General features: G+C 30.4%; 1 protein-coding gene across 1 annotated transcript; it reads right to left on the reverse strand.

Annotated features, from left to right (window-relative positions):
• Positions 1 to 8,409: 8,409 nt before the first annotated feature.
• On the reverse strand, positions 8,410 to 13,897 carry LOC114195626 (homeobox protein knotted-1-like 2). The gene is made up of 5 exons (XM_028086154.1): positions 13,059 to 13,897; positions 12,816 to 12,938; positions 12,414 to 12,546; positions 9,812 to 10,065; positions 8,410 to 8,931 (listed from the first exon to the last, which is right to left on the reverse strand). Exons 1-5 carry the CDS (start codon positions 13,503 to 13,505, stop codon positions 8,728 to 8,730), a joined length of 1,161 nt encoding a protein of 386 aa, XP_027941955.1. The 5' UTR covers positions 13,506 to 13,897; the 3' UTR covers positions 8,410 to 8,727.
• Between the last annotated feature and the right edge of the window lie 228 nt (positions 13,898 to 14,125).

The raw sequence follows: 14,125 nt of genomic DNA on the forward strand, positions 1-14,125 counted from the left end.
TTTTTAATTGAACTCATACTATTTATTATGATGACATTATTGTCGTTTGATTTTGCAATTTCAAATACAATATCATAAGCTTACACAATAAAAAAATATGTAAATCTTAGGCCTTAATTATTTTTACTAAATAAAATAATTTTGTATCTCAACATGGTTATTTAATTTTTGTTTTAATATTAATTTAAAAATTAAGAAATAATTATTTTTAATGAATATGATTAGGATTTTGGATATTAGTGTTGTATTTGTAATTGTGGAAGCAAAATATTATATCACTTCACTTAAATTTTAATTACATCATATTTAAAATATTTATTAACATTTATATTTTACACATTGTTCCTTAATCACTTAGAATCGATATTCTTCTAGCATTATTAAAATTTGAAATTGCAAAATTATTTTGTGTAATAATTTAATCAAACTCTCTTTGATAAATAACTCATCACTAGCTATACGACCAGAGTACGGAAGACATCAAAAGGTACCAAATTAGTCACTATGTGTGCTTCTGATTTTCTATATATTGCTGAAAGCATCCAATTTATATCCTTAAATATTAAATTTGTACAAAATCTTTTAAAATTAGTACTTTTCTAAAGTTTTCACAGCATATTTATTGAATTTTTTTAAAAATAATTTCAAAACATAAAACACTATTTCATCACCGTTTGAGGGGAATCTTATAATTATTAAATGTAAAATTGTACTTACATTCTCTTATGAAGAAAAAAGATATATTAAAAGTTTACAAACATGTTATTTTAAAGTTTTAATTTAAAAGATAAAGTTACACTACTAAAAATTATAATATTACATGAGATTTTTCTTGCAAACTTGTTAAAAACAATTGCAAGAAAAATATTTTTAGGGTCATTTTTTCTAAAAATTTTAATTAACAGGTAATTCCTTCATAAGTAATTATTTTTACAAAATTATAAAATTTATAAATATTTTCAATAAAATTTGTTGCGAAAAGTGTTTTAACAAAATATTTTTCAAAAAAATTGGTAACAATTTCTTGCAATTTTGTTCACAACAAAATTTGTAAATATTTCATATAAAAAAAAATTCAAACAAAATTTGCAGAAAATATAAGTTCTTTTAATAATATTAAACGCCACACTGCAATGTTAAAAATTTTAATTAGAGTTTAAAAATTAGATAACAAAAAAAATTTAGGTGATGTCGATATCACAAGATAACATTATCTCGATTTAATCAAACAAGTCAGATTTACATGTTAAATAAGTTAAGAATCATGTAATTAAGAATTAAGAAAAATATCAAAACACTAAGTTAATCTAGGCCAAGTCTTGAAACTAGACACATATTTATACAAAAGTTAAAAAAAAAACAGTATAAAAGGAACAATATTCATGAGGTTTAACCGTTAACTTGTTATTTACTGTATTTAATACTTTACGTTAACTGATTTCAACATTAGAGTGTCATTATAGATATTTTTACCTTCTGACTTATAACATTTTCACCCCATGAAAAAAAAAACAATAAACATATTTTAACTTTGATAAGAAAAGAAACATTCTATCAAAGTGAACACTTGGATTAATTAGATAAATCTCAACTCAATAAAAACAAATATTTTATAAAACAACCAATCACCTTATTATATTAAAATTTTAGGTTAAAAATAATATTAATTTTTTATATAAATTAAACTCTTCTCTCGTTAATGTTATATTTCCATCACCACAAAAGAAATGTATGTGTTAAAAGAGGCATGATGATGTATTAGGAGTTTGCAAAGTTGATAGAGACAAATTAGAGTAGGAAGGAACAATTGTGATATGATTAATACTTTTAAAAATAATAATATTTTGTTAGGTTTTGTAGTTGTTGATAAGTTTGGAGTTTATGATGTGTAGCAATTGTCAATATTCGTCGGCGGAACAGGACCAATCATTCGATCTGCACTGATAATGATAATTAATGAAACAAAAATTGTTGCGTGTTCTTTCTATTGGATCGCATGCAACACCCAGGTTTATCATTTTATTTGCATTCCATGCTTCGTGACAAGAATTAGGTAACTTTTCCACGTAATCTTGTGCAAATGTGTCGGACAATTTCCATCGCATCTTTATTAATAAATTACATCCAAAGCTACTTTAAATTCAGCATGCAAAAAGTCACCAAAATTATGTATCATCTCTTTTCTTTTCACATTTTTTGAGGTTTTAGTCCCAAGGTAATTAGGCGCTAATTACAAATCGAATTATAATTTATTATTTTTTTAAGAATTAAAGATGAATAAACAGTGTTGGTAGTTATTTCTTTTCATAAAAATACTGATTTCTAAAGCCAAAACAAATTTACTCTTAGAATTTTTTCCACGAATCTCATAAATTTTAACTCTAAATATAGGTTCATAAGTTGATTGGGACACGTACAAATCACACACAATCATCGAAAGGTACTTTATACGTCGTACATACTTAATTAGTTGTATATTATTTATTATTATTTGGAGGAGATCTTTTGAGAAAGGATCGTCGTCAGAGAAATATAATATCAATGAAATATGAGCTCAACTCATATATAATGAGTTATTTAAGAGATTGGAAACACTCTTATGAGTTTATGAGTCTTCATCCTTATATGATAATTTTATCATTTTTATGGACGTAGACTTAAACTCACATTTGAATTTCCAAAATTATTATTATTATAATTATTATGTTACAAATGTCATTTCTAGTTTTATTTGTATATATTACTATCGAACTTTTTTAACTTTTGCATTTTTTTTCTATTAAATTTCAAATGCAGTGATGACATGCCGTAAAAAATTGTAAAATGAAAGTCAAATGATAGTGTTTTAATGAAATTGGTGAAGGAATAAATTATCTTGTTTTTTTTTTCATTTCGAAAAAATGTCTTCTAGAACATGGAAATCAAAAGAAAATTCCAGAAAGAAATTTACATAATGTTATGGAAAAAATAAATATATTTTGGAAATTACATTCTAAATAAAAAGAAAAGTATTTGAAGAATATTTTAGAATATTATTTTTCTAACATTCTGGTTCGGGAAGTCCTTTCTTTTTTTAACACAAAAATCAAAAGATGCTCCAGAAAATATTCTCCGAAATATTAACGAACCAATATGTGTTTTGAAAAACATTTTCTGAATAATCTTTTAGGTACAAAGTTTCTTAAAATAAGAAAGAAAGAAAGAATAATGTTGAAGGTGTGAAAGTTATTTTAATGAGTGCGCGAAACAAACTTGATTTGAAAGCTTTACGAAGTAGCTGAGGAAGTAAAAGGGGTGTGTATAGTATGTAGGGAGTGCGTGAGTACAAAGGAGAAGACGGAAATTTAAGGGTACTTGTATAATTTTAAATAAAAGAAACCTAAGGAGTTGCATATAGCAGAAAGGAGAGTGTAAATAAAAGTTTTGTATATAAAAACTTTCAAACAAGCAGATTGGGTACGGCCCACTCTATCAAATTACTCTAGCGTGTTGTTCGGTGACGAGTTGGATTTTGAATGATTTATTTGAAGTGATTTAGGGTATAAAAATGAACTAAAAAATTTCATTCATTTATTTCCTTTCTTCTTTTCTTCTCTCTCTCTCTCTCTCTCTCTCTCTCTCTCTCTCTCTCTCTCTCTCTCTCTCTCTGTTTTTTTTTTAATATATTTTAGCTTTGAGAATGAAATGGTGAAGAGTAAGTAAAATGGGTAAAATCAACACAATTGATTCAGATTTATATACTAAAATAAGAAAGAAAAACAATGATTTGGGAAAGACGAAAAAATTGGAAGTGAATAGAGGCCCAAATTAATATTCACATCAGATGAATTAGAAAACAATCTATCTATAGAGAACATCTCATTCTTCATATCTACTTTTATTATTAAGGAACCTTATCACCTTTCTTTTTAATACTTATTTGGGTTACTAAGAAACCACATAACAAGTAAGTCTAATAGAAAATAACATCTAAGTCTTAATTTAAAGTATCATAAGACTCGTGATATCTTATTAATATTTATTACGATTTTGGTTTTCGTTCATATCTCAAATTTTGGTTGTTAGGTTTCTATGTTAAAAAAAATGCATGAATACATTTTTTTAGTTAACTTTTTTTCAATGTGGTAAAATAGAGAGTTATACTGGCCTATAAGATATTGACACGTGTTCACCCTTTTTATTTTATTTTTTTGCTTTTTCATTTTTTCATTTTTTTTTTGTTTTTTCTCATTTCAGACACTCCTACCACTATATCCACTTTTCCCTTTTCCAATCCAATTACGTTGTTCTTCCCGACCTTAACCCTAATATTTAGGGTAACACCACTAGTGCAGAATTTCCTTTTTATCTCGCCTTATATGCCTCGGTTGGCCAGGAACCGAAGCATATAATGGCGCCGTGGCATTTTTGCAATTTCAGCCAAGTTTTATGTCTCGGTTCAGCTAACACCCGAAGCCAAAGACAGCTATAGGCCTCGGTTCGCGTAAAACCGGTGCCAAAGAGTGTTATAGGCCTCGGTCCAACAAGACCCGGTGCCAAAAAGGGGTATATGGCTTCGGTTGTTAGAGGAACCGAAGCCATAGAGTTTATTTAGGGTTTCAATTTGGCCAACCCTTCTACTTCCCCACGCCGCGAATCTGCAACTCCTTCCTCTCTCTCTTCCCGCAACTCCTTCCTTTCTCTCTTCCCGCAACTCCTTCCTCCCTCTCTTCCCGCAACTCCTTCCTCCCTCTCTTCCCGCAACTGAACCTCGACGAGAGATTTCTTGGAGGCGCACAATGAGGCGAGGGCGGCGGTGGGCGTTGAGCCGCTGCAGTGGAGCGAGCAGGTGGTGCAGTGGAGCCGCTGCAGTGGAGCGAGCAAACCAGCTTTGGGCGCACGGCGGTGACGGCGCGCATGGTGGTGGAGGAGTGGGTGAAGCAGAAGCGACGTGCGTGAAAGCGATTGCGAAACCTGCGACCACCTCTACCAGATCTGTGATTGTAAAACCTGCAAATCAAAAAACCAAATCTGTAAACATTGTCGCGACCCCTGCAGATTCACAAACCACCATTGACAATCGCTGTTGCGGACGAGAACACCTCCATTGCGCGGCTGAGCCACCGTTGACACAATGGCTTCGGTTCACAGTAGAAACGAGGTAGAAGAGTAGTTCTATGGCTTCGGTTCACACCCGAGGCCAAAAGCCTTCCCTTTTGGCCTCACCCTAATATGCCTCGGTTCTAGAACCGGGGCAGAATATCAAAAACAACCGGGGCCAAAAGCCCTTCCTGCACTGGTGCACCTCTCATAACATTAGCTCAATATTATGTAGGAACTTTTGTATGATTTTTTACTTAGTATTTTGCTTTAAACATAAGCTAGCTTGAATGAAAACTAGTGTTTGTTTGGTAACCATTATAAGGCTTGAGCAATAACACTCAACAAGAAAATAATCACTTTTTTAGCATCTTTGAATAACAATTTGATGATTAATTGAAAATTGTAGATAACCAACAAGACAACAACATGCATATTGACCACATTGATTGCCCAGAACCCAAGTTAATATTCTAACATATTTAAAATATCAAAACAAAATTAATAGGGTTAAGTATGTTTTTAGTTCCTGAACTTTGACCCAAAATTGGAATTTGTCCCGGTCCGAAACTTCAATATATTTTTGGTCCCTAAACTTTAAAAATGAATAAATATAGTCCTTTCAACTCAATTACGTTAATTTTTTTTGAAGTGTCGAACATATTTCTCAGTAGATATTGAATCAATAATGTGCCAAACAGTGTAAAAAACTCCAATACTAACATGAAAATCGTTCGACACGTAAAAAAAAATTAACATAATTGGGTTAAAAGAATTATATTTATTCATTTTTAAAGTTTATGGACCAAAATGTATCTAAGTTTCAGACAGGGACGAATTCCAATTTTGAATCAAAGTTCAAGCACTACAAACATACTTAACTCAAATTAATATAACATTTGAAGACATCTTGGTGAAAAACAGAAATACTTTAGTTAATTTTCATTACCCAATAGTTGTTTGCTTTCGAAGCAACAACGACTCTAATTGTAAATTATACCATCTAACTAAACAAATGCTATAGTAAATAGCTGTTAACTAAACTCATAAAACCCTATTATATTGAAGACAAAGTCACAAAACAGAAAAAATAAAAAAAAAAGTAAGAAATGATCATAGTAAAGGAAATATTTACTTAATTTCAATCTTAAATAGAGTATGTTCAAGGATAGGTTTAGAAAGTTAGAGAGATTATAAAGAGAATATATAGAAAATGAATTTAAAAAAAATAATTTTTATAAATGAAGATTAAATAGTTAAAATTTTAATTTATATAAATTTCACCTAAAATTTTAACATTTATCCTTTTTCAAAACCATTTATACTAAATAAGAAATATGTTCTTACAATATTCCAACTATTTGAACATCTAACTTAGTTTTAATTTATCAATATATTTTAAAAAAAATACCTAAAACGGTTTTTGTAGTTTTTTACGAACGGCAATTGTAATTTTTAACAACAATCCTTAGTTACACATGACACTTTACTAATGACAGGAAATTGCACGTCCTTATATTTTGATTAGCATTCAATAATGAAAATTATGTTAACCAGAATTGGTTAATGATTTTATGAGAACAGTAATAATATAATATTATATTTGTCATAATAATCTCATTCAAGACGACGTATCAAAATGACATCACAAATTCAATACTGATTTGGGATACAATGACTAATAGAGTGGACGGAAAATTACCATATAAAAATAATATTATTTTGGTAATTTAAAAAGAAGGTGAGAAAAATTGTGAGTTCAATCTATTAAATAAAAAATTTAACTATTAACATTTGTCTATACAAAAGAATGTAGTGTTAAATATGTTTTTTTTCCTTAAGTTTTTCTTTGAAATTTTATTCAAATTTAGTCTTTCATTTTTAGAAATGCGTGGATTTAGTCTTTCTTATCAAATTTTGTTAAGTTTATTTGACATTTTAAATGCATTTTATGATAATATTTGAGTTAACATTGAAGTAAAAATGTGTTAAGGTGTAAACAATTCAAATACTATCATGAAATACACTTCAAACGTCAGATAAACTTACCAAAATTTGATTAAAATGACTAAAATCATGCATTTTTAAAAATGAAGTACTAAATTGATCAAAAAATGTAAGGAGAGACTAATTTCAAATTTCACCAAAATCATATTTAACCCAAACATTTAGAACGGAAAGCACTACAAAAGATGAATATTGCACCTAACATAGACCCATCACAAGTCTCACGGTGAACAATAATTGCATCATTAAATTATCTGATTTTCTTATTGCATATTCCCTTATCCGAAGCAAACTTAGTAAAGTTTTTTTACCATAATCCCTCCCCTAGAATAAAAGGGAAAAAAAGCTTTATAATGACTTATACAACACAATCACTTTCTTTTCCAGTTTAGATGAAAAATGCTTCTAAAATTTATATTTTATTAGTTGAAACCTTAATATATTAAAGACAGACAATAACGAAGATGATATACTATGTCTAATAGTTTTATATTATTTAGGATATAAACAAATTAAATTTATCTTTATGTTTTAATTTAAAATAATTTTAAAAATAAACTTGTGAAAAGATTCCGAGTTTCAAAGTAAATAATATCTCACATGCGGTTATTGTCCCTGGTAATATTATTTCAACACATTTGATATTATAACATTGACATTCTTCATAAAAATGAAAATGAAATTCAAAACACAAACTATAATATGTCTATAATGTCTATAATGTCTAATTAAATTAAAAATATGTAATTTTGTATTTTAAACTAGAACATTGATTTGCAATTACTTTCTAATAAGGTTCGCGAGACGACATCATCAGTTTGACGACATTACAGAGTATTAAGCATAGTATAAGATCTAACTTATGTATGTCTTTTTTGAATTATACCCGTATAAATATTATATATAAATTTACCTGCTGATAATAATAATAATAATAATAATAATAATAATAATAATAATAATAAAAGTGTACGAAACCTGAGAAGAACCACATGAGACCTAACATTTCAACTTTAAAAGTAAACCATCACAAGTTTCATATGTTTTTGTCAGGTACACTAAAATTAAAAGCTTTATAACTAGTACTTTAATACAAATTTTGTACATGTGTTCATAAAGTGTTTTATGATACGTATTATTAACTTTAAAAAATTATTTATGAACAAATTAATTTAATTTACATACATTTTTTCCAATAAATACTTGTGAGAAAATTTATTGAAAGCAAATTTCCTTTTCTGTGTGCACTAATGACACCACAAAAGCCATACACACAGTGAATTAGGTCAAGAATGAAAGAAATTAAAATAAAAACGTAACACATCTCATGAATTATCTCTGCCAATATATATATAGAATAATAAGGAAAGGTCTGATAATTGTTTAATAGAAAGTAGAACATGAGTATGATAAACTACTGAAAGTACTCTCACACTGCACAATCACAAGCAGAAACCATTAATGTTCATGGTATGCTTGACACTGAAACTAGTAGCTACAGTGCTGACTGCTACCCAGTTTGGTCACAGTCTCTTTGTTAATCAGAAACTCATACCTTGCATTTAAATAATAATAATAATAATTAAAAATATAAAATAATATATATATTTATAGCATGGCCATGTGTGATGTGATGTGATGTCATGGCCCTAGACGGTAGTGACCATCTGCCATGTAATGACCATCCATGTAGAGAGTTGCACTTTGAGGATGCAGACCATCCATCACCATAAATTGCATGTCTTCAGAGGGTTTCCAGTGCCTCTTTCTTTGGTTTATGAACCAATTATTTATTTGCTTTTGGTCCAAACCAGTTGATTCAGCCAATGCCACCTTCTCTGATTCCTGTAGTAATTCATATTGTCACCAACAAAAAAACATCATTTTACAAAATCAATGTACAATAAAACATAAAACAAGAACATGCTATGTTTTACCTATTATTAGTTCTTCAAATTTATTCAAAACTGTAAAGAAGTAATTACAGGATATGGATTTATAATTATCTCTGTCAATATCAGATTTTGTTAACTTTCTTTTACACATTGAAATATCTAGGTTTCGTATCATATATATAGAGATTAATTAGGTAATGGAGTTTTATTAACTATATTAAGTCTCGGTTATGTATTACCGAAAGATTAATTGGGAGCTATAATCATGTTTAGTCTTAAGTCAGCAAATGATTTTGAGTACATCAATTTATTTTATTTTTTTAAATTTGGTACAATTACACCCTGTTTTAATTGTTTAAAAAATATTATGCCAACATATCTTATACATTAGTGTGTATTTTATAACGACTATTGGAGATGTTAACAGAGAACTGTATATAAATTTTTGAATACCAAAATTTTTATATTTTAGTAAATGGTCGGTTCAATATAATACAATATTTCGTTTTTACAGAATAAGAAAAAGAAAACCTATAGCTTCTTGTATCACATTTAATTATGTTTGAAATCAATTAATAGTTAATAGTCGGTACAAGTGAGCATTTGTTTATCTTGATTATAATTGTCACATTTGTTTCTTAAGAAGAAAATCAACATTAATGTATTGAAGTTAATTTTTTTAGCAATCATTAATTAAAACTTTGACACTAAAAATAGGTTTCTTTTATCATACTAAGAATAAAATATATTAATAGTTATGTTCAAGCAGTATTTACCCTAATTTTGTTGGTTTGTGTTAGTAAGCATTTTTGAGGAAAAGTGTAACATACCGAAGGATATGGCCATTTGTAATGTAATTCCCACCAGTTAAGTAGCTTTTGCCTTGCATCTTTGGGGAGTTTCCCTTTCTTTTTCTTCTTGGAAAGTTCTTGTTTTAGGCTACTCAAGTAACCACTGTATTTCCTCAGTAAGTGGTTTTTAAGTTCACGATCTTCTGCTCGAGGATCAATCTCTGGAAGTTCTGTTTCTCCTCCACTGTTCTCTTGATCCTCATCTGATGAACCAACCCCTTCACATTTTTCTTCTGCTCAACAATTTTAATACCATGCAAAATCTTAGTCCTCGTAATCTTCGAACTCACAATTTTAAGGCTATAAATCATTGCTCATCAAAATAATTACAAAATGCATACAAAAAATAAAATAAAACTGTTTCCTTTCCCTAGAGTTTCCTTGGAACTAGTAATTCACTTCAGACTGACTCATCACATCATAATCATCAGATACCATAATCGTAAAACGCTTTTGAACATATTTAACGAGGAATTCAGCAACTTAAATAGGGTCTGAAAACAGAAAGGAATAGTTTTGGATTTTTGCTGATTAATTTTTTTTTAAATAAATATTAAATAGAAAAATATACTTAATATCTTAAAAATATAATTAAAACTAGCGTAACACAGGCGCTATCGCGCCTGTGTGTATATATTTTTTAAATATACGTGATATTATATTAGTAGGTGATAATATGATAATGTTATTAAGTTAATATATATATATATATATTAGAATTATATTTATTAAAAATAAAGTGAAATATATCAGAACAGATAAAAGAATAACCATTAATAAATAAAGAAGAAGTAGAGACATCTGATTTTATAAAATTTTTGTAAAAGTAACGGTCAATTTTAAAAAATTTAAAAAATTGTTATATTTAAAGGGTAAAATTGGTATTTTAAAAAGTGGACACAAAAAGGGGAATCCCCTTTATATATTGTTATAGATATCAGTACTTCTGCATTCAGTTTGTCCTATTTCTCTTTGATTTGGTATGTGACAGTTACCTGAACTGAAATACTAATGAAAAATGGAAATTTTGTTCGTGTCTGTGTATAAGACCAGTTCATTGAATACAACACACATAATACTTTAGCAACATCGATTTTCTGCATTTGAGATTCGCTCTAAGGTTGTTCATGAAACCCTTATACTACTCAGTATCAATAGTATATATATAACCTTTTCTCATCTAAAAGAAACATCATATGGTTGGCTGCAAAAACCCTCACCATATTGTACATATCAGATGTTAGGTCACCACCATGAAATTAACATGCAGCTTGTGATTCACATCAGAAAGACATGATTTGATGATGAAATTTCAAGCAAAATAACAACTAACATCAGCACAGGATGTCTTTCTTTATCAGTGTCGAATATTTTACGTATCACAAAACATGGAAAAAAAAAAATTATGCAGAAGCATATATCGGTAACTGATAAATATATAGGAAACTATCAGCAACAGAAACAAAAAAGCAACTGTGAAAACTATATATATGTATTTAAATACCAGTCAAGGTACTTCCAGAAACTTCGACGTTTCGTATTATTGTACATTATTTGGATTATATATATTTGCTAAACATCTGAAAAAAATTTATATTTCATTCGTACTGTAATGTGGGAGATTGGAATGGATCAGCATCCAATGTTGTCTTTCTGAGTTATTAATTGGACTGAAACACCAAAAGGAGAAAAAAAGGAAGAATAAAAGACGAGATTAAAACGGAATTTTCTGTAACAAGACCAAAATCTGAGCAGCACAATGATGAGAGTGTGTGTTGACAGTGTGAGAATGTCATCCTACAAAAACCCCACGAATCCACGAAATGCATACTCCAAAATAGGTTTTAGAAGACATAACAGACCATAAAAAATGAATTAACTAGGAAACCCTAGAAGAATCAATTTGTCAGAACTCAGAAACTTGGGAAATAGGAGCGAGTAGACGCGAACGTGTGAATTTGGGTCTCAAATGAAAAGAAGAAATAGAAAATTAACTCTAATAAACAAAACCATAAAGTTCATCTGGAGTCGTGAAGAATGGACAACACTGTAACAGAATATATAAAAATATATATAAAATAAAATAAAACTTGTCAAATCTCTGAAAAGAAAGCAAACAAAAAGATGTTGCTTATTTCCTCTTTTATTATAATATTTGCATTCATCAATATTATATATATAATATAGGGTACTGATTAGGTTAGGGTTCTGTGCTTGATGAAATATCATCTCCACTGTCTGGGACCCTTTTCTCCTACGATGTGTAAGTAGGTAAATTTTTTTGGTCAAACTTTCCTGGCTCACTACAGAACACACTCGAGTTTACGACTTCCAAGAACTGCAGAACCTGGTCCAAAATTTTGAGCCCCAGCAGCACATAACACTCATACACAGTTGAAAGTTTGCGTAATCCATAATTAGATAATTAATTAGTTTTATGGATAATTAACGTTTATGGTTCATGAGGAGAAAGGGGTGATGGAGAAGAATCAAAAAAAAAAAAAAAAGAAAAAGAGAGAGAGAATTAGGAGGAATAGGATCCTCCCTCTTGTTGTGCTCCATAAAGAGAATGAAAAAGTACCAGAGAAGATCCTGACGGGTCCATTGCATAGCATATTTAGCTGAGTTTCTATCCTTCGCATGAAATCCATGGCCTCTTGAATAGGCCTTGTTAATTCCTCTCTATACTTCACAAGCATGTCATAGTATGCTTCCTGCAGTTATAGTTAAATCATCATCACCAACAACCATTCCAATTAAGTACCAACTCTCATAAGGGTAAACCCCAAAAATAGTAACGGAATAAAATAAATTAAAACCACACATTCAAGGCATTAAAAAATAGTATACAGTGTTCACAATCATATCCCACCATAATTATGGTCGCATCAGTCAAAATTAATCAATAATTTTTTCACAATATCAAGAAAAAATTAAAAAAAAAAGAACGATACTGTAGCAGCAATTTAAAACCTTTACACACCATGAATTGATCAAGTTCAGGGTCTTTAGAGGTATCCCTCGAAACACCTGAGGATCTTTGCCGTGCCTCAAACTCTTGCTTTGCCGCAACCATACGCGCCACCACTTCCGGTGAAGCTCCTATCTGAAAATAGGGAAAAAGATAGATGATTATTGATGTGTAAAAGGGATTAAAATGGGGGCACAGTGATTAGTGTGTAATTAATGTGGTAAATGAATGATAATTGATTAATGAATAAGTGACCTTTTGGCAATCCATATAAGCTTCGAGGAGATTGGAGTACTGAGGGTGAGCAATGATTTTAGCTTTTATGGCTTCAACTTCGGTGGTGGAGGTTGTAGGACTGGGTCCTTGTTGGTGATGCATAGTGGTGTTGTTGTTGTGAAGGGTACCTCTCATTAAAGGGTAGTGGAAAATAGGAGCGTGAAGCTGAGAAGTGCTGGCTTCGGTTTTCACAGAGGGGTGTGGTGGCACTTGATCAGACTGAAAGCAATGATCTGATCCACCCGATTGAAGATGGAAGGTGTTGATTGGAAACTGATGATGCTGGTGGTGATGATGCTGATGATGGCTATGGCTATGGCTATGGTTTCCACCAGTGGGGGGAGAAGAGTACAAGAAATTAGGCCTTGGACTTGGAGTTGGAGCAGTGTTTTCACTCAAGTGATTGTTATTAGTGTATTCCTCCATTAATCTGTGAAAGTGTGGTGGTGAATTTTGGGTGTGAGGAAGAAGAAAACCCTAAGGGCTGCACAACCCTAAAATAGCAAAGGGATTGGTAATGAATGGTTGTAAGGTCTGAGGGCCACACATAGGTATGATCAGCAGTTGTGTGATGTTTTCTTTGTTGGGGTCCAAGGAGGTAGGAAAAAGTTTAAGGTGGTGTGAAGTGAAGAAACTGTGACAAAGATGGTTGCACTTGCAAGTTTGGGGTATGGACAGCGAGGAGAGGATAGAAACCAGCGAAACCCTCACATGATGTTTTGTACGGAGGGTGAGTGAGGAGAAGAGAAGAGAAGAGAAGAAAAGAAAAGAAAAGAAAGAAAGAAAGAAAGAAACCGGTAATGGCTCCGTGTTGGGGGTTGTTGACAAGACTTTGAGGAGAAAAAAGAATTATTTAAAAAATGGAAAAAGAGGGTGTAGCTTAGGAGATAAGCCTAGGGTGCATAGTTGAGTTTTTTTTGGAGGGTTTTGGTTAAATGATTAGTGTGTGTTTGTTTACTTTGCTCTCTGTACTCTGTCCCTTCCTTTGTTTTCCTTTTTGTGTTACTCACAACTACCATTTATTGCAGACTTCAAACCAAACAGCT

This window comes from Vigna unguiculata, chromosome 8 (assembly GCF_004118075.2).
Source record: "Vigna unguiculata cultivar IT97K-499-35 chromosome 8, ASM411807v1, whole genome shotgun sequence".
In the NCBI taxonomy this organism is placed as follows: Eukaryota; Viridiplantae; Streptophyta; class Magnoliopsida; order Fabales; family Fabaceae; genus Vigna; species Vigna unguiculata.